Below are 24,522 nucleotides of genomic sequence, written 5' to 3'. Positions count from 1 at the left end.
CCAAACGCAGCGGCAATAGCTAATTAGAATGTGAATGGGAACAACAACAATAAGATCATCGTCGCGAACTTTACACTTCGGCACCGTTCAGCCTTTTCGTCAAAGCCGCATGCGTGGGTGGGTGCGTGCATGCGTGCAGCAGGGTGGACTCTCGCTCTCTCTCTCCACAAATGAATCCACCCAATGCCCATACTAATTACTACCTATCTACGCAGCAGACCCGGGGGGGGGGGACCCATCACTCACACTCTCACACTCGCACTCACAGACACAGAAAAAGCCCCTTCCTTTCCTCAACGACTTGCAGCTGCCGTTCCGCTCATCATCGTCAGCCCCCCCAGCCTCTTCAGGGCTCTTCCGATGAGGTTTTGAGTGCTGATGATTGCTGACACAACAACAACATCCCAAGCTCTCGCTTAATACCTTGCCGGCTGCTGCTACTACTGCTGCTGCTACTACTACTACTACTACTACTACTACTACTGCTGCTACTATCGTGACTGACACCACCACCACCATCCCTTCATCTGCCTCACTCCATCACTCCATCACTCCATCACTCCATCACTCCATCACTCCATCACTCCATCACTGCCATCCATCGCCCCCAGCCTTACCTCGTCGGCCGAAATCCTTTGGGCTATAATCAGAAGCATTTAATCAAGCTTTTTTCGCTCTTTGTCTTCCACGCTGCTTGCTTCTCTCCTTTCCAACTCTCGCGATAAATTACCATGTGCCCTTGATCTTTATTCTACATGTTTGACTGCCGCCTCTCTTTGTCGACGGCGTGCAAACTAACTAATGACCCTACACCATCATTCGCCCCCAACCCATTAATTAATTGGGAAACCTGTTTGCGCCGCCGCCGGTCAACATGTTCGAAACACGAACGTGCATGCATGTCATCATCCACCTTTGCGCGACGACCGTCCTGTCCTGTTGTATGATATACCTCCCCTTGCCCGCTTGTCTGCTTGTCTGCCTGTCTGCCTGCCTGCCTGCCTGCCTGGGGTGCGTGCTGCGTGCTGCGTGCTGCGTGCTGCGTGCTGAGACTAACCGTTCGACCATCCCCATGCTGTACTACATACTGCGACCAACATGCCGCCCTGACACTCTCCTGCGCAGGGCTGTCACTTTGTCGCATCCTCGCATCCTCGCATCGTCGCACACTGCCGCCAGGTGTCGCGTCCATTATCCGTCGCTACATTACACACACACCCCCCCGACCAGCCAGCCAGCCAGCCAGCCGTCCGTCCGTCCGCTCGCTCCTCGTTCACTCACACACACATCCTTTTTGCCCTTGCCTGCCCTGCCCTGCCCTGCCCTGCTGTGTCATCTGCATTCTCTCCCGTGGCGTTATCTCACAGCTACCGAGTACTGTACGGGTGGTGGTGTGTCCAGCGGCTACTTACCTGACGTAGCTAGCTAGGTACCGTACCTAGTATTACCGCTCCAACTGCTGCAGAACCTTCCCTTGGCATACCTAGCACACCTAGCACACCTAGCACACATCTAGCACACAGCCTAGAAGCTGCACCTAATCCAACCTGTAGAGTGTACACCGGCTCCACCACGTGCAGCCACCACCACCATCTCGCTTTCTTCACGGTGAATCCCTACTAATTAGTCGCTGTGATTCCTATGTTGATTAATACGCTGTCTAGCCTTTCTGTATCTGCGGAACGTGACACGACGACGGACCGACAAGGGGGTTGGGGGCTTGTCACGACCTTCCCGACCCGCTCGCTTGTACTGTTTGTTTCTAGTCTGGAGGAGCAAGCTGGGCCATCCATCCGATGGCTTCTTGGAGCCTTGGAGCGCCCAGGCAGAAACTCAGTCACGTGCTTGCTTCATCACGGCTGATGACGTAATGAAGCACAGCACCCACCTGCCCTGACGTGAGGCTCAAAAACCTGGAAGACATAGCAGAGCAAATAAACAAGCCATGCAACCCTCATGACAACCCCTCGCCTCCTCACACAATTCCGCCCAAAGACTTCACCCATCCGCATACCTTTCAGACGCATAACCACCCTCCTCTCAACAAGACCTCGACCCCGACTCCAAACCACCAGCACACCCACCGCGCTCACTCGACCGCTCCTAACCTCCCCGCACCCACGCACCATGGCCTCAGACGAAGCCTACGCCGCCTTCCTCGACAAAGCAAACCAGGACACCAGCCCGGCCCAAACCCAATCCCCCGCCAAACCGAGCACCAAATCCGTCGACACCGCCATCCCCGCCGCCCTGCAGAACATCGAGCAATACTACCAATCCGACGCAGACGAGCCCTTTGAACCCGTATCCCTCTCCTACGAAACCGCCGACCTACCCTCAGACGGTAAGCTGTTTCCCGACAATCATCAGCATGTTCGACTTTTTTTTGGCTGACACAAGTGGTGCTGCAGATGGTCTCGCGCAGCTGATCGGGCATAAAGATGGGGTTGAGGGGCTGTCTCGGCAGGATTTTGATCCGCGGGGTCGATATGAGGGGGTGTTTGAGGCGGTGCGGGAGGCGGCTGGGGGGCAGGAGGTGCGGGTTTATAGGGTGCGGCTTGGGGGCACGAGGGTGGAGTATTATGTTGTGGGCGTGGATGGGGGGAATGGGAGGCTTGTGGGTTTGAAGGCGTTGGCTGTGGAGTCGTAGATGGGTGGATATGAGAACATTGAAAGGATTGGCAAGGAGCGATCAGGGAATGATTGGTTTGCTAGTGCGATTGTATGTCAGGCACGGATATGTTGGCGAATGTGTCTGTCTGTCTTTACGAATTGATCACCCTGAAAAAGTCACAGGGACCTGGAATCCCAGCGACATGAGGTCGGCTCCACATGCGAGGAAGGAACGGTGCTGGCAGACGCTGTCCGTCAAGCAAGCACTCGACCACGCTAATCAGCCAACTCTACGCCTCCTACTCACACACACACACACACCTCCGACTCACAATAAGCATACACCCTACCACGATTCCCATCCATCCATCCTTATTAACCTCTTCTCTCGTTTCCTGCTATCCCTGACCGTTTCCGGTTCCATGCTTCCAATGCGCTAGCCCGGATCCAGCTGCCACTAGCGCAGCTGGTCCGTGCAGCCTGTTCTCTCTCCCTCTCTCTCTCGAAACCGCGTTCCGCCGTCTTCCTTTCTACTACACTCATCAAACCAAAGGCACACACACACAAGACAAAGCTTCCAGACACGTTTCAAGAGAAAGAATCGGCTTTGTTCAGTATGGCCTCTGGCCGAATGCGTTGAAAGGATTGAAAAATTGACTTGTGTGTTTTGATGCAGATTGCCTGGATTTCTTTTTTTTCGTCGCGTCTCTCTGTCAAATTCATCAAACTTTTCTGATTGAGGGCTATCGTCACAAAGTCGGAAGTTCATCAGAATTGATCAAGGAGACTTGTCAGACTTTTCTGGTTGAGGACTATCAAAGTCGTACAATTCATCGGAGTCGTTCAAGAAAACTTCAAGAAAACTCAAACACTTCTGATCGAGTTCCATCAAAGTCGTACAATTCATCGGAGTCGTTCAAGAAAACTCTTCAAACACTTCTGATCGACTACAATCAAAGTCGTACAATTCATCAGAATCAACCAAAACTCATCAAACACTTCTGATTGAGTACGGTCACACAATTCATCAGAATCATTCAAGAAAACTCATCAAACCGTTCTGATCGAATACCATCAAAGTCGTACAATTCATCAGAGTCAATCAAACTTTCTGATCGAGTACCATCACACAATTCATCAGAATCATTCAAAAACTCATCAAACCTCTCGCCAAACACATTACACTCTCCACAAAACCTGACACGTCCCATCTCGTGGGCGTGTTCTACCGTTTGTCACTTTCCATCAACACAAGATGGATCCCAACATCAAGCCAGGTGCAATTGTCGAGCTTGCAGACGGACAAGTTGCAACTGTTCGTTATGCCGGCGAAGTCTCTTTTCGCGAGGGCATCTGGATTGGCGTAGAGCTTTCAGAAGCCACCGGAAAGAATGACGGTGCCGTCCAGGGCAAGCGTTATTTTACCTGCCTGCCTAAGCACGGAATGTTTCTTCAACGCATTTCGAAAGTCATAGAACCGGCACCCAAGCCTGCTGCATCCTCTGGTGCAAAAGTTCCAGCTTCTTCCATCAACAAACGCCACTCGACAATTGCATCCATGTCGAAACCGGCGAGCACTGCTACAAATCGTGCAAGCGCGAGAGCAAGCATGGCAGTCAGCCCATCTAAAAAAATACTCCCACCACCAGTAAAGCCTGCTCCTGGTCGTCTCTCAATTGCCCCTAGAAAGGCTCCCTCTACTGAGGCTCCCAAGCGACCTACTACTTCTTCAGCTCCCTCGGGCACGCCAAGCACAGTTGCTCGAAATCAAACAACAGCAAGCAACAGCAAGCAAGTTGAGGAGCTTCAAACAAAACTTCGTGTGCTCGAAAAGAAGCGCACCGAGGATCGTGAGAAGCTCAAGGACCTCGACCGTCTTGGCGAAGAAAAGACTCGCCTGGAATCTATCATTCAAAAACTCCAGGCAAAGTACCAGCCGCTAGGCCAAGAAAACATCGAACTCAAGAAGACCATCAAAGAATCAGAACATCGATTCGAAAGCCTTGAGGCTCTCCAGGCCGAGCATGATGCCGACCTGGAAATGGCTACTCTTGACAAAGAAATGGCCGAGGAGCAAGCCGAAGCCTTCAAGACTGAGCTGGACACAATCCGCGCTCGCATCGAAGAGTTGCAGCTTGAGAACGACATCCTCAAAGACGAGAATGAGGAGCTTGGTCGAGAGATGGACCCTGAGGAGCGTACAAGCAAGGGCTGGCTCCAGATGGAGCGTGAGAACAGTCGCGTCAGAGATGCTCTCATACGTCTGCGCGACGTCACTCAGGAAAAAGAAGCCGAGCTCCAAGACCAAGTTGAAAGTCTCCAAAGCGAGGTTGAGCAGCTCAGCATGGTCAAGCAAGAACATGACGAGACCAAAGCCAAGCTGCTTGCAGCAGAGGCAGACATTGACGACCTCCGTCAGCAGTTGGAGGCTGCCCTTGGCGCTGAAGACATTATCGAACAGCTCACGGAGCAGAATGAGGCACTCATCGATCAGATTGACGAGCTCAAGATCACCGTCGAAGATTTCGAAAGTCTCAAAGAAGTCAACGACGAGCTTGAGATCAATCACATCGAGACTGAGAAGCAACTGCAAGACGAAATCGACTTCAAGGAGTCCCAGATTGCTGATCAGGCCCGTCGCGCGATCCAACAAGACGAGGTTCTCGCTGATCAAGAATACACCATCACAAAATTCAGAGACCTCGTTACCAACATGCAGTCTGATTTGGAGCATCTGAGGTCGACCAAAGAAATCACCGATTCGGAGGCTCAACAGATGGAAGAGAAATCACGTGAGATGATGGATCTCAACAGACAACTTCAACAGTCTGCCGCCAGCTCCAAGATCAAGACCATCGACATGGAACTCAGGAAGCTCGAAGCCCAAGAGGCTGCTGAACACCTGGCCATTGTGCAGCTCTTCCTGCCAGAGGCCTTCCATTCTGAGCGCGACTCTGTCCTAGCGCTGCTTCGCTTCAAGAGAGTTGCTTTCAAGGCCACACTTCTCCATGGCTTTGTCAAAGACAAGGTGGCTGGCTCGGACAAGTCGATGCACGAGGAGGACATTTTCGATGCTTGCGACGTCTTGGACAAGCTTACATACATGAGCTCCATGGCGGAGCGCTTTGTGAACCACATCTACAGCTGCTCCGTCGACCAGTTTGCCAAGTTTGAGGGCGCCCTCTTTGACCTCGAGCCTATTGAGCGCAGTCTCAACAGCTACATTGAACTGCTCAAGAAAGAGGACCTCAGAGAGAAGCAAGTCGCAGAGGAACTTCATCGCTCATGTGCAGTCATTTCACATCTTGCCGAGCATCACCTGTCGGGCGGTGACCTCGCTGCCTACACTGACGAGATTCTCATGTCCACAACACTCATACTATCACACCTCGACTCTACTGCGATTGCCATCACAGTTCTCACAGAAGGCGTCCGTGTCCAGGTCCCAGCGCTTGCTGAAGATGAAACGGAAGACGACCTTGACCAATTCCTCTGCAAAGCCGAACAGATGGGCTCTTACTGCCGAAGCGCCAAAGTCATTGTCGGCAAAGCCATACGCGCGCTACAGGAGCTGAAAGCACGCAGCCTTGGTCTCAACCAGCGCAGCAATGCCCAATTACAACAAGCCCTTCTCGCTGCGGAAGACCTGGCCGAGTACAGCCGCAGACTCGGCGAGAACATCTTTGCAATCATCATGGATGAGAGCCGCGCCGACCAGCTCACATTTGCTTCTATCCGCGCAACAGTCTTGAGCACCGCCAGTGTGGTTTTCTCTGGCATCAGCAAGGAAACAACTCCGTTTGCAGCCATGGGAGCTCGCCTGGACACTCTTACCGGGCAGCTCATGGAGCTCGCCGCCCAGGCGGCAGATCTTGACAATACCGCTGAGTTTGAGCGCGCTCCTGCTCCATGGGTCCTTCGCTCCAAGGAGCTTGCCGCGGCAAAGATTGTCAGTGTCGATGCCGAGGAGGAAATGAGAAAGCTCCGCGAGGAGGTCCATTCTCAGCGCCGAGACATTACCGCACGCAAGCAAGAACTCGAAGAACGCGATGTCAAAGTCGAGGTTCTCGAGAAGCGTGTCGTGGATGCCAGCAGGCGTGCCGCCCAAATGCAAGATCTCAGAGACACTCTTGCTGAGATGAAGCTCTTGGTGGCCGAGAAGGAAAAACAAGTCCTTGCACACCGCGAGCGCATGCAGAAGGCCGATGAGGAGAGAGAGCGCGCCATGCTCACTGCGGAACACTATCGCAAACTCAGCGGTGAAAGCAAATCCACCACCGGTCCTCTGCCAGAGCTGCGAGTCCGCAAAGTTCGAACTCTTGAAGCAAAACTGGCTGCCATGGAGAAGAACACTCAATACATGCGCGCAACATATAGCCGCCAGCTCCGGCAGAATGACGCAAGGATTCAGTCTTGGCTTGGCGGTACTCTGCCCCCAGGCACAAACCGTTTCCTCGCCTGTAGCAATCCAAAGACTGAGCTCGATCACGTGGCGGATGTCATGAAGTTCATCGGCTTGGACAAGGCCGCTGGCTGGCAGCCCAAGTCGAGCGTGTCATACTTTACGCTGTCGGCGCAGGAGAGTGCGCTTTCAGAGGCATGGAGCGGATGGGACAGTGCTGTGTTTTAGGGGATTGTATGGGATCATGGTGTCAGCGCTGGGCGTTGATGGGAATGTATGGGTCATGAGGTCAGCGCTGTGCGTTGAATGGAATGTATGGGATCAGCGCTGTGCTTTGTAGGGGAGAGAGAGAGGGCCCTGGTTTGGCCTTTTTCTCTCTCTTTTTCTGTCTTGTTGGCGTTGGAAAAAGCACTATACCCCAAATCCATAGACTCGTCCTTGTACGTTGTTTTTCTAAACAGGACTCACAATGCAAGCATCACTCACACTCTATTCTGATGTGTGAAGTGATGTGTAAAGTGTAAAGTATAATGGTTTTTCTTCTCTCTTTGGCCCACGATAGGGTGGGAAGGAAATTTGTATCCAATAATTTGTTAATCAGTCAAATCCTGTACAATATCGAGCACTGAACTCTGTAAAATCTATTTGATGGTGATTAATTTTGGGATGAATGTGGAGTTGTGTGCAGGTTGGGTGGGCATGGGATGGATGGTGGATGGATGGATATATGTGTCGTTATCTATTGTGAAGGTCTTGAAGGCTTGGATGTGCTGTTGATTTGTGGATGGATGTGTATGTATATAGAAGTGTATTTGCGCCCCCTAACCCCAACGTCACCCAGCCCAGCCCAAACTCCTACTCCAACTCCACCCAATCGAACCCCAGACCGAACCGATCCGATGACATACCTACTACGAACATATAAACACCATGCCATGGCACCCTTTTTGGGGGGTGATTAATACAAATACGACCTCTGTTCATGACGTTCGTTACACACCCACCACTCCCTCGTCGTCGTCTTCTTCCTCACATATATACACTCTCCTTTACCTTCTTCTCTGTATCCCTTCTCCGTATCCCATCACCATCGAATCAACTCAAACAACAAACTCACCCCCCATCTCACCAACATGCAAATACCTCCTACTCCCGCTCCCTCTCTCCCACAAACCCACCACCTCCTCCCTCTCCTCACCACTCCCACCACCAAGCCCACCACGCACAACAACCCCCCAAACCCCCCTCAACCCGCGCACAGAACCAAGCACCTCCCCCTTCACCCCCTCAAACCCACCCAACCCATTCAACGCCCCAGTAGTCCTCCTCCGCACCCCCGCTTCAACAAAAGTATACACCCCACCGTCGTCGTCCTCGTCACCACCACCACCACCACCACCACCACCACCATCCCGTCTATCCCACCTATCCACCAACGCCCGACGCAACTCCACGTCGCAAAAAGCGCGGATACTACCGAAGAGCGGCGGCTGCTGCTGCATATCCGCAGTATTCGTCGTCGTCGTCATCGTCATCGTCGTCGAGATGGCAGTACCACCATCCACAACAGCATCAGGAAGGACCGGCAAAGGCACATCCGACACACCGCCCAGCGAATCTGCAACAAATGACGCGCACGAGAGGAGGTATGTGACCAGCGGCCCGCATGCCCCTCCACCACCGCAACAATGCCCCGTCGTACGCCGAGAAACATAATCCAGCACCGGCAGCGCAGCAGCGACATTATCAAAGAGCAGCGCGAGGATGCGCAGGACGCTAGGCTGATGCAGGAGAGCAGGGCGCGAGACGACGAGGTGCGCGGTCCGGCAGAGGGTACGCAGATGGGAGTCCAGGATGGACGATACCGCGGCGCGGCTACGAGGGTCTGAGACTGAGAAGGTGTAGGGTAGGGAGTCGAGGAGGGTGGTGCAGACGCTGAGGATGGGTTGGGCGAGGAGCCAGCCGCAGGGGGTGGAGAGGGCGAGGGGGATGTAGACGGGGAAGAGGGCTTGCATGAGGAGGCGGCGCAGGGTGGGTTTGTGCGGGAGGCCGGATTCGAAGGGGTGGTTTATGGCGCTGAGGAGTTGCTGGGCTAGGATTGAGTGTTGGTTGTCGATGGCGGCGCGTTGGGTGAGGGTTTGTAGGAAGGTTGCTAGTTGGATGCAGTTCCCCATTTCGCCTGTCTTTAATGCGTAGCCTTTCAACTTGCCGATTACGTAGTTCGGGTCATCTGCGGGAAGGGGGAATGCGGCGGAGTCGGTGAAGAAGGGGTCGAGGGGCCGGATGTCCGAGGTGAATTGCTGCAGAGATTCGACGACGCGGTGCACGAAGTCGACGTAGCTTCCGGTGACTACGACGTTGCCCTGCTGGAGCTCGCGGTAGTTTCGCTTCATGGCGCCCATGAGGTCCTTGAGCAGTTGCCCGTAGTCTTGTCTTTTTCCGGTAATGTGGTTTGCGGGCCCATGAGGCATCCGTTCGAGATCTTGGCGCATGTTACCGAGCACTGTTGATATGAGCATGAGTCGACGTTCGCGGAGCTCGATTGGCCCGATCATGTATTGCGAGGCACGGTCCCTCTCAAAGGGGAGGTTTTCCAGGAGAGGCTCTGACAAGACGTCGCTAGCTAAGGCGGCGGTAAGTTTGTATTGAAACCGCACCAGAGCCTCTCGCTCGACAAGCGAGACGAGCCAAGCGGACAGGAAGATGATACTGTTGCCCTCGTATGCCTTCATGTCGGTCGTCAAGACTTGGGCCAGGAAGTAAGGAGTGTATATTCGACGTTGCTCGGTGTCTCGAAGCTGGTGCCATGACATCGGATTATACGGATCAATGTAGATGCTCCAAGGTTGTTGCTTTACCATGACATTAGCCCTGGTCGCGGCCACCCAGGTATCAACCGACGCCGAGAGCATACTATCATCAGTGGGAGATTTGTCAGCCCCGAAGCAATTCGAGACCAGCTGCCACAGTGGTTCTGTCAGAAAATCGGCCTCATCCGGAGCTGTGGACGCGTTTGCATTGTCGCTGGATATATCCATCTCATCTAAATCAGGAAAGTCTCCGTAGTCTTGACTCTCGTCATTGGCTTTATCGGCAGCATTCTCTGCTTCCTTTGCGCAACGCTGGAGATACTCCCGAGACACTTCGAGCGCCTCAAGAATGACTGCATTCGCCCGTTTCAGCATGGGATCGAAGAGTTTGAAAATCGACGTCAAGCAGGCATGGCGGAGTAGTAGTGCAGACTTGTGCTTGTCATTGGACGTCATGAGAGCGGTCCTCATGCCTGCAACTATACTACTCATTGTCCCCAAGATTTGACGCTGATTCTTCGTTATCGTTGACTGAACGATATCGTCCGTGATTGTTCTGACCCCTTTACCGCGAGCCGCGTCAACTTGAGATAAAGCTTCTGTCTTGGCGAGCCAATACTGGTCTTGCGTCTGCTCTATCAGCTCCTTGCACCATGTCCCAAACGGTACAATAGATTCAGCATCTTCAGTCGTTGAAAGTTGGAATCGAACAAGGATAGTCCATGCTCGTACATTCAGTCGGCATGCCTCCCGATGTGATGACTGGTGGTCAACAAGATTTCGCAAAAGGTCCAGCTTCGGTCGGCAACCTGGCGGAGATGCCCAATACAAAACGCAGAGGAGATCATGATGGTTTTGCAACGCGTCTAGATCCTGCTGCTTGACAGGCATGTCTTTCCTGTACACTCGGCCATGATTAGGAATGAATCTATAGACAATTCCTGGCATCTTCTTCCTTGAATATAATGCGCCAAGTTTTCTGAGAGTTGATCCGAGCATCTTCAGGAATATGTGGAATGCCTTGTCTTCCGGCTGCACACGAAGATCGGTGGGTTGATTGAGACTATCCAAGAACCGAGGCGATCCATGATATTCTTCATGCGGCAAAGGAGCTAGACCATTGCGCGCGAGGAAGTCGAATATTATTCCGAGGACGGATTCTCCGTGACACCAGCCCCATAACTGGACAAGGTTGCAGCATCGCGTCAGAACAGCTCGGATATAGCCATTCATAGCCGGACTGGCTTGAGATGCAAAATATAGCTGGAACAGTCTGCTTAGCAATGATTTAACTCCCGGCCAAAGCTCCAATGGCTCTTGAAACCGACGTCCAGTCCTCATCGACCCGTCTGCTTCCATCTCCGCATACGGGAGGATCGTAAAGATGTCGTACCAAATACTATCGAATCGTGCCACATGCTGAACATCCTTCAGCTGTGTATCAAGCTGCTCTCCGAGAAAGTTTCCCAAAGATGTCACTGAGAGGATGGGCTTTGCACCGAGGTGTAGTGCTACTATCAGGGCTTCAACAAAAGGTCGATCGTCACAGATGCCCTTCTCGCGTTGGAGATGGAGTCGATTATCGGAGAGATATCCTCTCAGTTGTCCTAGTCCACCAGCCAAGATGTTCGAGAAAAGAAACTTGACAGAGTTCGAAAACAACGCCTCAGCACTCAGTCTCAAGCTATGTTGCACGGAAGAATGCTGTGACATGTCCGACAATATTCCCATCAAAGCACACAACAGCGTGTTTGAGGCGATCTTGCCTCGAGATATAGTCTCCCGAGGATCGTTGCCAGAGTAGATTGGTAGCATTCCAGTCAAGGCATCGATGGTCTTCTGTATACACGAGGAACGATCAACGGGGTCCGAGAACCGCATTGTCCTAGCGAAGTATTTGACCAGTGAACGTAAAGTTACCTCTAGTTTGCCATAGAGACTATCAACTGCTTGCTCACTCGATACCTCAGAAATCGACTCGAATTGTAGAAGGTAACTTTGGAAGCCCTTCGACAGTTCAGAGGCGGCAATATCGTTCCAATAATTCCAGCAGAACTTTGATTCTCCAAATACAACAAGATCCGAGCCAGAACAAGTGCTAAAGTCTCGCGTCCCAGCGGTCAAAGATAGCTTAAACTCTCCCGATCCTACGAAAGTATCAGGGCCGAAGAATGTATCGGTTTCGAGAGGATGAACATCAAAATCAGTAGAGAACCTCAGATTGTAGGAATCAAGACCCTGTAAACCTTTCGTATAGACACCCTGAGGCTCTTCAGATGGAATTGTGATTGGCAGGGGATCCGAAGGCTGTCGATACTCGCGAGTCTGCACGTCGAGGCGTACTGGCTTCCGTTTCCTCAGGCGAGGCGCATGTGAACCTGTCGACTTGGAGTGGTCTTGCCGGTCACCATCGAATGTACTCCTCGTCTCGTCGGCTTCAGTTGATACGTTCTCCATCAAGTATCTTTCCAATTGAAGCGGCATAGCAGGACCCCTTTTCTTGAGAGCCTGAATGATATTCGTCTTGGCTGCGAGTTTTGTGCGAGACGAAGGTAGGTTATTCTCATCTTCTATGCCTTCCAGTTGGCCCGAACGGTACATAGGATCGCTGACTGGAGGTCTACCTCTACGCAGCCCTTTTGTACTACTACTTACATGGTGTATTCGTGGACGTTGCTCCCTTGACACAGTCTGCTGCATATAAATAGGTTGTAATCTGCTTTGACGCAGACTCGCGGTGTTCTTTTGAACGCCGTTCCTTGAGGAATCATTGAAATTTGAAGATATGACGGTCTCTGGGCGGCTCTTCTGTACGGATACTTCGAGGGTGTGCTGGTCCTGATTTGCGTCCCGCGGTTGCAGAGGCCCTCGAAGAGGACCCCGGGGTTTCTCTTTTGACCGTACGATCTTGCCCTCTCTCCACCTGGTCAGAGTCTTGAATGCGTCCGCTGTGTCGGTCTCGGTTTGCAAGCGCACATGTTTGTGGGAGGGGCTATGTCTGCCCTGGCTATCTTGTCTTCGCGCTTGGCGCTGCGCGAGACGAATGAACTGAGGGACCGTCTCAGAATGCTCAGCCGGAGAAAGCGGGGCATCAAGTATGCTCCGCCTCGGCAGATACGTCCGTGCCTTCTTCGATCGATGAGATCGAGGGACCCTGGAAGAGAGATCGGCCGTACCATTGTTTCGTGGCTTTCTGCTCTTCTCATCCTCAAACCGAATGCCACGTTTCCCGGAAGTAATACTTCGTAGGCCCTGATCGTCCAGTCTGAGCTGTCTCTTCCGTTTTGTGGCCTTTGGTGCGCGTATTCTGGCTTTGGGTAGGGCTATCGTATCAACCACGTCGTACTCGTCCGCTTCGCCCATAGTGTTATGTATCTGACGTAAGCCTTCCTCTTCAAGTCTACCTTCATCACTGGATACATTTGTTGTATTCTCTATGTTGGTCTCATACTGCGGCACACGTAGATGGTCTGTCGGGTCCTGATCGAGCATGAGCGGCTCTTCTGTGTCCAGTCCACGACTTTCGCTTGCTGCTCTTCGATATTGTGCAGACGGTCTCCTAAGCTCTGGCTGTTTTTGCTGCGCTTGCCGGTCGAGTCTTAGCCATGAGGCTGGCAATACTCCCTTAATCTTTCGACGATACTTATGCAATGCAACCTTTTCGACGACTTGAGTATCCTCTTCGTCCGGACCAGAATCTGCAGAAGAAGATTGGCTATAAACTTGGATAGGTGCCGGTACATTTCGACGTCGCCGACGACTTCGAGTAATGGCGTCCGAGTCCGAATCGTCGGGTATGGTCTGTATGAAACGCGATCGTGATCGTATCGACGATGAGGCCGTAGGCGTCGGTAATCGGGAATTGGAATCAATGTGGGCTTTCTTCGCGCGTTTTCTTGGCGGTGATGGACTTGAAAGTTGACGATGCTCGCTTCTTCGCAACGAGGGAGAGTTTGCCGTGCGGTTAGTTGATACATCTCCAATTCTATGCGTGACTGATCCGACTGGTCTATGTTTGGGTGGTCGACCTCGTCTTGGTTTGGGATTCGGTGTCCGAGTGATCTCTTTTCCTATACGACCAGCTGTCGCATTTCTCAAAAGATCCTGGACGTCTGGCAGTGAAGCATCACTATCTGAGCGATCAGGTATGGGCACGGCTGGCGAGCTTCCTAAGGTAGGCGGAGTCGAAGTCTGTACTGGGTGTGCTGGTGAACTGATATTGAGTCCCGAACCGTTGTGTCCACTCGACGAGACTGAGCTCTGGTATTGCTCGTCCCCATTCTGGTACTGGTCGTGACGAATAGTGGCGGCGTGAGCATGCACATGTGTTCCGACATGCACTGGCTTGACACCTCGAGCCCGAAGTTCTTGTCGATATCTTTCCCCTTCAAGAATATATGGATGCAGCTGAATGGCTTTTCGCTGGCGGAAGTTGCGCCTTGATTGTAGAGGAGGATTGCTATCGATTATTTCCATGACAACATCATCATCTCTTGCCGAAATCGGCGCACGAGGTGATACCACGACGTGTGCTTGTGGGCGTCGTGTTTGACCATTCCGATTGACACTTACAGCCGGCAGCTCTGGCGAGAGGGGTGGGGTAGACAGGTTTGACGGCGGCGAGGACAGACTATCAGACGATTCATACGGGTCATGGTCTCTTTGTATCGCAGTAGTCTCTTTCTTTTCCCAGTTCTTCTGTTCCACCGGTAGTGTCTGTCTTAGATGGGCGCCCAGATTCGGAAGGTCTCTTGACAGCTCATCGATATCATCGTCATAGTCTACGGTTTTGGCCTGCGTTGGGGTAGATGTCTTGAACGGTTTCTTTCGTGGTGCTATCGCGGAAGAAGCAGCCCTGGACCCATTATCGTTGGCCTCGGTCTCTGCTGCGCCTTGCAAGCCCGGTGAACGAGCTTTTTCTTGTGAGTCGTCCTCATCCTCAGAGTCTGGCACATAGCCTTTCTCGCGCCATGCTAACATCGGAGCATCACATTGATGAGATCGTGTATAGATGTACCTCTGGCGGGTACTGCCTCGTTGGGTAATTACACGCCCGAAAGACGCGTTCGGCGCGTCTCCACACTTAGAAGGCGCACGGGCCATTCTGAGCTAGACTCTCAACCTGTGGTATGTATAAATGATGCTTTGACGTTTCACACAGCTCGCATTACCATCCTGGGCGGAAGTATAGATCAATAATGTCATCGACCAGAGGCTTGGTTCAATTCGTAATTGTCGCGTTCATTGGAGCCGCTACAGGTAACTTTGCTCGTCTATAGCTCGCGCACATATCTGACTACTGATCCAAGGGACTGCGATTTTCAAGCCAGCATTCGAAGAACAACAGAAGCGAAAGTTTGATCGAGTTGAAGGCACACAGTAGGTTACGATACTGTGGACTGTTGTAAACCTTCATACTGATGCGAGAAAAGAGCATCCGTATCTGTACCTGCTGATGGATCAAAAACGCCACTGAGCCCTCAGCAATATCCAATCGCAGATACTGAGTATCGTGCATCTAAATCGACTGTCCAGTCTAATCCGCCATCATTATGGAACGCGCTTGGTGGCTGGGCTTGGTCTGATCAAGGGCGCGAGGAATCACGCAAAGTTCGAGAGCATAAGGAACAAATATTGCCACCGTCACAAGTATCAATGGGGGACGCCAATGGCAATCGAGACCAGTGACCGCATTCATGATTTTGGCAGGTGGACGGGCGTCCTACATATATCACAGATGTGGTGTAACAAGTTGCTCAAAGGGCTCGCTTCCTCTCAACCTCCTCTACACGACGCTCCAAATCGTGCGTTTCGAACTCTGACTTCTTCATCATAGGCACAAAGTATGGTGCATTTGTGAAGAGGTAATGCATCTCCTCCAAGGGCCGCTTGGCTGTCTCAGGCAAGAAGGCCCAGAAAAACAAAGCATTGGTAAAGTTGCAAATCTGGTCACATGTCAGTCTGGTGGCACTACTCATTCAAGTTTGTACCCGTATACGTACGATGAAGAGGAAGTAAAATCGATATTTGATGTTAGCCATCGCAATTGGCGTTACTTGTCCGATCATTGTGTTGAATGCGAAAGAAGTCATTGTGGCGATGGAAACACCTTTCGATCTAGTCTTTGTGTCGAATATCTCCGCCGGAATGATCCAGCTTAACGGTCCGCACGTCAAGCTGAACGAGAAGTTGTACAACCACGTCATGACAATGAACCCCCATGCCGCACTATGGTTGCCTGACTCGCCAGGCGGAAACTTCGCCAGCAGAATTGTGGCGACGATGAAAGTGACCATGTTTCCAAGGTTACCTCCGATCAGTGGCCAACGACGCCCAATCGGGTCGATCAGTAACATGCAGAGAAACTCAGCAATCAAGGCCAAGACTGAACTGATAGCTTGATATTTCAAGGTATCGTTTCCAGCAATCCCGATCTGTCCGTAGATATCGACCGAAAAGAATTGAATTGCGCTGACTCCTGCAGGCTATGTTTAGTCGTGTCATTTTAGTCTACCAAGGAGTTACTGACCGGTCATTTGCACAGATGCCTGCAAGGCGCAGGCAAGGAAAAGCCGCCGAAAGGAAGACTTATCAGTAAAAAGCTCGGTATAAGACTTGGCTTCATGTTCATGCTCAAATGTGATTGCCTCCTGAATTTGGTCGAACTCAGCACGAACCCAAGGATCGTTTTCATCGCCATTAGCATGTAGTCTTGCAAGAGTCGACAGACCATCACCTGGTCTGCCATGATCGATGAGCCATCTTGGCGACTCGGGAAATAGGAGGATACAGAGTGCGAGGATGCCGGCTGGGATGATTTGAATTCCTAAGCTGACCCGCCATTGCCTGCTATCATCTGGAGCGAAACCTATATATGTTCCTGTGCAGTGTTAGATGCCACAATTACAGTTGTCACTTGTTAATCCTCACCATAAGATGTCCAAGACGCTATCAGAGCTCCGACTCCAAGCATAAATTGCTGCAAAGAAGTCACCCGCCCACGAATGTCAGGGTGTACAGTTTCTGCTTGATAGAGTGGTATTATCATGGTCAGGAAACCAACACCGACGCCCGCAAGGCACCGTCCGGCGTATAGAAAATCAAGACTCTGCGCGCCAGTCTGCAAACCTCCGCCAAGAATGAATATGGTCGCGCCCAGCAAAATTGTCTTCTTTCGGCCAAAATAGTCTCCCGTGGCACCAGCAAGGAGTGCACCGAAGAATGCTCCTCCCGTAAACACACTAACGACTGCACCCCTGTCCAGTTCAGATATGAAGCGTACCTCGCCATTTGAGCCACTCACTTTTGATTCTCGGTGGGATCAAACTCAGCCTTGAAAGACTCACAGGCGATTGCGCCAGCTATGACACCAAGATCATACCCGAATAGCAGCGAGCCAAGTGAGGCGAAAAGGCCTACAAGAAACTACGGCCAAGTCAGCATATGATGATGCACCCGAAGGGTAGTCGCGGCTTACCTGGTACACTCTGGGCGGAAGATTCATCTTTGACTTCTTTTTATACAAACGTTACCACGAAATGATCGGGGACAGGAACGACATGTTGTTCGTAGGTCTACTAGTAGGCATGTCCACTAAATATGTACAATATTAAGTCATGCTATTAGTGACATCGTGGCGCACAGTCAGTCCGGGGAAGAAGCTACGGATCCTGGCGAGAACTCACACATGTCAAGCCAAACGATACATAATGATGCAGTTCCGGTGTTGGGAAAGATGTTGATAGGCCTGGGAACCTCAGAATCTGGGGAAACATGGGGTGCGGGCACTAGAATCCACTACATGTGTCGTGCTTGATTTTCCACCAATCATCCTGGATGAACCTAAGCATCCTTTAGAGGTCGTCCTTCGAAGTGATTGAAACTGTCAACTGTTTGCTATCCCCTACGTGCATGGAACACTTTCTGTACTGGGCCAGAATCGTTTTTCAGGCAAACGCCGTTGTGCTCATCCGGATCAAAGCATCATCCATCGAAGCATATATCATTGCTACTTTTGAGCTGCCAGCCCAATGATGTCGGTGTGAATGCATAGACAGATCCTTCCGGTGGGACAAGCTTTCCAAAAGTGGGCTGTCCGGTCACCCCACTCCCCAGTGCCACGACTGAAGCTACAGACAGCTACAATTATAGCTATGAGTTTGAATACTTCTCATTGTAGTATTTGAGAGTCTCGATCGTTACCATACGAGATGGCTACCTTTACGAAGATCGCAGACAACGAGACACCGTCCATAACCTTGGATCCTACTCACACCATCTCCAAGATTGACGACAATATATATGGAGGCTTCTGCGAGTGAGCGGTCACGCTTCCTGGTATAAACCGCAAACATTTTCTAACGCACCATTAGGCATATCGGACGCTGCATCTATGGTGGGATCTACGAGCCAGGGCATGCTTCCGCCGACAAAGATGGCTTCCGAACCGATGTGCTAGAAGCTCTTCGCGAACTGAACATTCCGGTGGTCAGATACCCCGGCGGCAACTTCGTAGCGTCGTACCATTGGATGGATGGCATTGGTCCAGTAGACAAACGCCCAAAGCGGTAAGCCTAAGTCTTGCAAATAGCTCTGACCACTCACTCACATTGAAGTGTCAACAGACAGGAACTGGCATGGCTAACCACGGAGAGCAATGAATTTGGCACTGACGAGTTCATGAAATGGTGTGAGGTCCTGGGCACTGAGCCATACATGTGCCTTAACATGGGTACTGGCACACTCGACGAGGGTACAATCTTGAGTATGCCATAACTCTAACACATAGAGGATTGACACTATTACAGCTCTCAATTGGCTTGAATACTGCAACTCGTCTGATGACACATTCTACGCCAACCTCCGCCGTAAGCATGGCCGCGAGGAGCCCTACAACGTAAGTGTTCCCGGGCCTGTCCATTCGAAGTATATATATAAGCTTCAGATCCAGCTGACGACCGCAGGTCAAATATTGGGCTCTGGGAAACGAAGTCTGGGGCCCCTGGCAAGTCGCCGAAATGACCAAAGAAGACTATGCCAAAACAGCGAAGCAATGGTCTAAAGTAATGAAGTTCATGGACCCGTCCATCAAGTTGATCCTCTGCGGCCAGACAGGCACAACGTCTTGGGACGCGCATGTTATCAAAGAATGCATCAACTGGGACCCTGCTGCTTTCAGAGCTGGCACATGGGCACCGCTCATTGACATGGTCAGCATACACATCTACACCGCCGCCGGAGAACATTATCCGAACGCAACAGGTAAGTCCAATGCCTTTAGCATAGCAATATCACAGTTGCCAAGAATGATCACCTAGCACCACGATCGGCCGAGCGCGCCATCCAAGTCACCGCAGCTCTAATCGACCTGGCACGCATCGAAAATGGTGTGCCCAGCAACATTCCTCGCCAGACTATTTGCTTCGACGAATGGAACGTCTGGAGCCCCGGCCGTGCACCGCCCGAGCAAGGTGCCGAAGAGCTATACACGCTCTCTGACGCCCTGGCCGTAGCCGTGTGGCTGAACGTTTTCGTGCGACAGGCGCAATTCATGGGCATGGCCAACATTGCGCAGAGCGTCAATGTAATCAGCCCACTGATGACGAGCGCGAAGGGGGTTATCAGGCAGACGACGTGGTATCCGCTGCTGTTGTTTTGCAAGTATATGCGGGGGCATACGGTTGCGGTCAATGTCAAGAGTGGAGAGTATGGGGGTAACACGGAGCCTGGGTGGATCAGAGGCGCAATAGAGACGCCTTGGTTGGATGTGAGCGCGGCGGTGAGTGATGATGGGTGGGTCAGTCTTGCTGTTGTCAACATTCATGACGAGAGGGACTTCAGCACTGATCTAAATGGGGTCGATTCCAAGGAAGTGCAGGTGTACACCGTGACAGGTAAGAACACAGGCGTTGTCAACAAGGAGGGCCAGGAGGAGGTTGGACTGGAGGAGAGCACCTGGAATGGGGAGGGCCAGTTCAGTTTCTTGAAGCACTCATTCACATTACTCAGGTGGAAAGCGTAATAATTGCGATGAGTCAGGTCGAAGTCTGAGTGCTCTACATATTTAGACGTTTTTTTAGGTCGGTCCATCTTCCTGCTCGTAATGGATCCAGCGTTTCCAGCTGCAACATCCACACACTCAAATCCTCGTTCGTGACAGCCTTTTGCGCCGCTTCGACGTCGAGCAATATAGCCGAATACTTGAGTAAGCTCTGGTATAGCCACTTGCAATCTTTCGTATCATCCTCAATCTCCCGGATCGCCTCAATCTCCGCCTCCAGTCTTGCTACGCGATCCCGGTTACTTAGTTCTGTCGCGATTTTCTCCGATGCATCTGGCTGCAAGGTGCTGACCAGGAACTGATGATAGAACCATAGGCTCTGGTCATACGGATCAGTATTGAGAGCCTCGTTAACAAAGTCAAATTCTGCGTCTAGCATTCTCTTCCTGTCCTCCTTGCCTGCCTCGCGCTCATCCAGTAGACGTGGAATAAGCTTACTTCTATAATGCCAAGCCGAGAAATTGCTCAGATTTCCCATGACCTTTTTCGTCGTATATGCAAACTCTTCCTCAGTTAAGCTCTTCCCTGTCTGTTGTTCGTGGCGCGACACTACGAACCGACGGTAATCCCAGGCGTGGAAGTTGCGCGCGTCGCGTGCTAGCATTTTGCTCACAAGGCCAAGCTCCTCGCGCCAGATATCTATGGACGTGGGTGTTGAGAGAAGCAGTGATGCTTGTGAGAGAAGCCACAGGCGATGATTCCATATCCAATAGCATTTGGGGAATTTCTGGAGGAGGGGAATGAGAAATCGTAGATCGGTCGTTATGAGGTCGTGTATGTGCTGGACGGAGGGGCTTGGGACCGGCGATGGCGCGCTGTCGGACGTCGATTCTGTTGATGGATCATCGTGAGGGATAGGTTGGAAGAGATGCAGGAGGATAGTTCGACGGTGGTTCCATATTGTGTAGTATTCAGGGTTTTCGGTGAGTAGCTCCGAGGTGTGGTGGAAAGTGTCGAGGGTGTATTGCTTGTCAGCTATCTAGGAGAATCCAGTGTCGGCAAAGGTCAAATATAAAGTGTGATAGCTATGAATACATACTCGAGTCTTGACCGTGTCGTTGAGTGTCTTGTATTTCGCGATCTTTTCTTGTTCTTTCTGTTTCGCGTGTTCGGACTTGGCAGAGTTCTCGACACCTCTCACGCGCGGAACACCATGCTTCTCCCTTCAGCGGCCATTCTCAACCTCAGCAGAGGGGACAATGCGTGACTTACGCTTGCCATCAAGTAGAAAAGTATAACTTAATCCTATGGTTCACGATGATGAAAGATGTCAATATCGCTCGCAGGCTGAGAAGGCGAGAGGATGGGAGAAGGCAAGTGCTGCGCGGACCAACCCACCTGCAAAGAATGGATGAAGCTGCTGCTCTTCTTGGCTGTTGGCTAATGTTGATACACCACTCATTTTCTTAACCTTGATCTCTACCTACAGACTGCATTGTTTATCATCGTTCCAGAGTTCACTTTCATCCATTGCGCTCATCTCATATCTTCTCCTCGCCAAGCATACATACGCCGGAACATGCAGTTCTCCCCTTCCTCTCTTCCTACTAACCTCGACTGCTCCGACTGCGTTCCCGGAACTTTGTCCTTTGATCGAGTCCTTTGTCACTGAATACATCAAGTGTTTCGAAGCGAGCCGACGTATTCTGTCAATCTATCATTCCAGCCACTCAAACGTCGCATAGTCTCGACCCCTGGAATTGGAGGGCCGCGCCAGGGGCGCGAGGAACACGTTCTCCCGCAGCATGAACAATATCACCAATCATGCCTCGCCGCCACGTCCAGCTGTGCTCAGTCCCCCTTTGTCGCCAAAAAAATACAAGTCCGAGGACTACCGCTACACGGAGAAACAAGAAGCTAAGGTTTCTACGCCGTCCCCAAAGACACCCAGGATATATAGGGTTCGACAGACAGAGAAATCTCATGCCATACTCATGCCATCTTCTCCGAACTCGCCACAGAAGGTCCCTAGAAGCCGGCCACGGGCTGAAACCTGCTTGACGGAGAGTCGAAACGTGAACAATGTGTCGTGCCGGCGCACATTGTCGGCTGACGATGTTCACCTTCATGTGGAGTCACACTGCACCGATTCGACACACTACAGCAGCTTCAAGAGATTATTGCAACGCATGACTATGAAGGGCTCACCTCAGTGCGATGGCACTGACGACGGGGAAGGTTCTTCGGTCGCCAGTAGCGCATCATCTGATGTCAATGATAGGGAAGACCTGGAGCCGGAGACGCCTTACACGGACTATTATCGCCTTGACCCCATTTCACTTTCTCCGGGTTACACCCCTTGTCCCAAGCGTAGATGGAGGGCTAAGGACCCAAATACCACGGCTGAACTGACCTCCCCCGAGCATTCACCATTCCCAAACATCGGCCCCTATCCCATTGGCGTAACAACTCCTCTAACTGAGGCTTCCCCGGCGGTCGATGCATTTCTATTCACCCCCTGCAAACGTCGTGTAACTTCTCTGTCTGCATTGCCGAGTGGGTACCGTGGCTCGCCGTTAAGACATAGCCAATGGCTCTCTCGTGGAGGCTCCTCCCCGCAAGTACAGACACCAAGTCGTATGGCCGACCGTTTCATTCCTGCGCGGCGCTCACCAAACAGTTCAACAGAGAGCTTTTTTACTAGTAAGCCTACAAGTGCGTTGACCGATCCAGAAAGACTGCACCGCCGAGCAAGTGGAACCCCAAACCCATTCGCTCGCCAGTTGCGCAGGAGTAGTAGGCTTACCAATCAGCTGCGTGCACTGCGGCAAAGCCAAAACCGTCCGAACGTTAGGAACAACTCTTTCACAGCTTCACGACCGTCCGTCACAACCCCTCGCCAGATCAGCGATGGTGCTATTTGGCAAGTTGGTGGTAGCGCTGTGGCGGGTGATAGTGTTGTGGGGATTTCGACAGGCCAAGGAGGTCTGCTTGGCAGTGGTACTAATGCGCCTTTGTACACATCAAAATTCTTGCAAAAGGCGGATCCGGAAAGTGAACTCGAAACCTACGAGAGACGACTGGCCGCGGCATTCGACATTGATCAGTCATGCCGCATTCTCGGTGCTACCAATGCTTCAGACGCCTTAGCATCGACCAGCCGTGGCTGTACTCCTGACCCTAGTGTCGCTGGTGGAACAGCCTTCGGGCAGGATGGGCTTTGGAAGGCCTGTGAGTGTCTTGCTTCAGCAAGCATCAAATACTCAGGAGTTAGGAAAGAAACTCAATCTTGCTGACAATTTGTCAACAGCGTCGAGACTGCCCATTAAGGATATCAAGCCAGTGCCTATTATACCATTTAGATATGTATTGCGTTCGTTACGAGTCAAAACCGATACTGACTACTTATACAGTTCTCGACGCTCCCCAGCTACGCGATGATTTCTATTGCTCCTTGCTGGCTTATTCTGCAACTGCGAAATGCCTGGCGGTAGGGCTTGGGAATTTCGTGCACCTCTGGTCTGAGGAAAAGGGAGTCGATACTCCGGAGCGTGTGAACAACTTGTCAAACAGTCATGTCACTACCTTGGCATTCTCCTCCGCTGCGGGCGGTCAGGCCATTCTTGCTGTCGGTAGAGCTGATGGACGGATTTCTCTGTGGAGCCTATTTGATGAAGAACCGCGATTCGAGGCATCTCAGCCTAGCCCTATCGCATGCGTGTCATTTCGCCCGAGCGTTGTCAAACGAGGCTCTATCAAGGCGCCAGAAATCCAGGTTCCAACCGAGGAGCTTCTGATAGGCGATGAAGCTGGACATATATACTTGTACTCTGTCGAATGGCCACCTGAACAAAGTATTCATGCTGTAAGATTTCACGGAGGTATGACACTACTCGCACGTATCACAGTTCATACGCAGCAAGTCTGTGGATTGTCTTGGTCTAGTGACGGAGAGTACTTTGCCACCGGAGGCAACGATAATGCATGTTTTCTTTTCGAAACGAAAAAGCTACTTTGTATATCGCCTACGCCTGAAATGACTGCACAGGTCAACGTTGAGATTGGAGCGGATGGTGAACGTCGGTGGACAGTGGTTCCAGGTCATGGAAATGTTTTATCCATTCCAGCCGGTCGCGAGAAACACAAATGGATCCTTAATGCCGCCGTCAAAGCCATTGCCTTTTGTCCCTGGCAGCGAGGACTAGTCGCAATCGGCGGTGGGTCCAACGACCGATGCATTCATTTCTATCACACAATATCGGGCGCTGGTCTAGCTACTATTGACTGTGCGGCGCAAGTGACATCACTTATATGGAGTAACACGAGACGTGAGATAGCAGCAACTTTCGGTTTTGCACAACCAGACCACCCCTTTCGGATCGCGGTGTTCTCTTGGCCTGCGTGCGAACAGGTTGTTGCCATACCCTGGTACGACGAGTCAAGGGCGTTATTCGCAATTGGCTACCCTGGGAGTCCAAACACAGGTCAGCGAGACACGGATGGTGCGGATAGACTGGGACGGGACAAAGATGGCTGTATCGTGGTGGCCGCGAGCGATGCTGCAATCAGGTTCCATGAGGTTTGGAGCGAGGAGAAGCGAAGATCCAAGCGACGAATGGGCATCCTTGGTGGGAGCGATATCTTGGAGAGTTTTCACGGGATTGAGAAGGAAGGACCTGAAGTTCGGTGATTCAGAC

At 51.8% G+C, this 24,522-nt stretch overlaps 7 protein-coding genes across 7 annotated transcripts; 4 read left to right on the top strand and 3 right to left on the bottom strand.

Annotated features, from left to right (window-relative positions):
- The first annotated feature begins 1,822 nt into the window (after window positions 1–1,822).
- Window positions 1,823–2,741, top strand: EJ05DRAFT_196368 (uncharacterized protein). The gene is made up of 2 exons (XM_033739704.1): window positions 1,823–2,344; window positions 2,412–2,741. The coding sequence occupies exons 1-2, from the start codon at window positions 1,957–1,959 to the stop codon at window positions 2,648–2,650; spliced, it is 627 nt and encodes a 208-aa protein (XP_033604536.1). The 5' UTR covers window positions 1,823–1,956; the 3' UTR covers window positions 2,651–2,741.
- Window positions 2,742–7,795: 5,054 nt separating this feature from the next.
- EJ05DRAFT_507674 (uncharacterized protein) lies at window positions 7,796–14,860 on the bottom strand. The gene has a single exon (XM_033747946.1). The coding sequence runs from the start codon at window positions 14,803–14,805 to the stop codon at window positions 8,116–8,118; it is 6,690 nt and encodes a 2,229-aa protein (XP_033604535.1). The 5' UTR covers window positions 14,806–14,860; the 3' UTR covers window positions 7,796–8,115.
- Window positions 14,861–15,023: 163 nt separating this feature from the next.
- EJ05DRAFT_496956 (uncharacterized protein) lies at window positions 15,024–15,513 on the top strand (the record flags this gene model as incomplete). The annotated part of the gene is made up of 3 exons (XM_033746472.1): window positions 15,024–15,084; window positions 15,135–15,204; window positions 15,258–15,513. The coding sequence occupies 3 exons, from the start codon at window positions 15,024–15,026 to the stop codon at window positions 15,511–15,513; spliced, it is 387 nt and encodes a 128-aa protein (XP_033604534.1).
- Window positions 15,514–15,581: 68 nt separating this feature from the next.
- EJ05DRAFT_530446 (general substrate transporter) lies at window positions 15,582–17,542 on the bottom strand (the record flags this gene model as incomplete). Its single annotated transcript, XM_033748975.1, has 6 exons — window positions 17,303–17,542; window positions 17,129–17,250; window positions 16,756–17,081; window positions 16,355–16,705; window positions 15,828–16,303; window positions 15,582–15,770 (listed from the first exon to the last, which is right to left on the bottom strand). Exons 1-6 carry the CDS (start codon window positions 17,327–17,329, stop codon window positions 15,582–15,584), a joined length of 1,491 nt encoding a protein of 496 aa, XP_033604533.1. The 5' UTR covers window positions 17,330–17,542.
- A 153-nt stretch (window positions 17,543–17,695) lies between these two features.
- Window positions 17,696–19,937, top strand: EJ05DRAFT_473016 (glycoside hydrolase). The gene is made up of 6 exons (XM_033743305.1): window positions 17,696–18,142; window positions 18,198–18,392; window positions 18,450–18,577; window positions 18,633–18,721; window positions 18,789–19,086; window positions 19,143–19,937. Exons 1-6 carry the CDS (start codon window positions 18,036–18,038, stop codon window positions 19,844–19,846), a joined length of 1,521 nt encoding a protein of 506 aa, XP_033604532.1. The 5' UTR covers window positions 17,696–18,035; the 3' UTR covers window positions 19,847–19,937.
- On the bottom strand, window positions 19,548–21,191 carry EJ05DRAFT_473014 (geranylgeranyl transferase type-2 subunit alpha). The gene is made up of 3 exons (XM_033743304.1): window positions 21,098–21,191; window positions 20,925–21,041; window positions 19,548–20,864 (listed from the first exon to the last, which is right to left on the bottom strand). The coding sequence occupies exons 1-3, from the start codon at window positions 21,104–21,106 to the stop codon at window positions 19,881–19,883; spliced, it is 1,110 nt and encodes a 369-aa protein (XP_033604531.1). The 5' UTR covers window positions 21,107–21,191; the 3' UTR covers window positions 19,548–19,880.
- Window positions 21,192–21,630: 439 nt separating this feature from the next.
- Window positions 21,631–24,515, top strand: EJ05DRAFT_496952 (WD40 repeat-like protein; the record flags this gene model as incomplete). The annotated part of the gene is made up of 2 exons (XM_033746471.1): window positions 21,631–23,056; window positions 23,239–24,515. The coding sequence occupies 2 exons, from the start codon at window positions 21,631–21,633 to the stop codon at window positions 24,513–24,515; spliced, it is 2,703 nt and encodes a 900-aa protein (XP_033604530.1).
- Window positions 24,516–24,522: the final 7 nt, after the last annotated feature.

The sequence above is a fragment of the Pseudovirgaria hyperparasitica genome, assembly GCF_010093815.1.
Source record: "Pseudovirgaria hyperparasitica strain CBS 121739 unplaced genomic scaffold EJ05scaffold_2, whole genome shotgun sequence".
Lineage (NCBI taxonomy): Eukaryota > Fungi > Ascomycota > Dothideomycetes > Acrospermales > Acrospermaceae > Pseudovirgaria > Pseudovirgaria hyperparasitica.
Note: the sequence above shows the minus strand (reverse complement) of the source record. Positions and strands in the feature narration are given on the sequence as shown.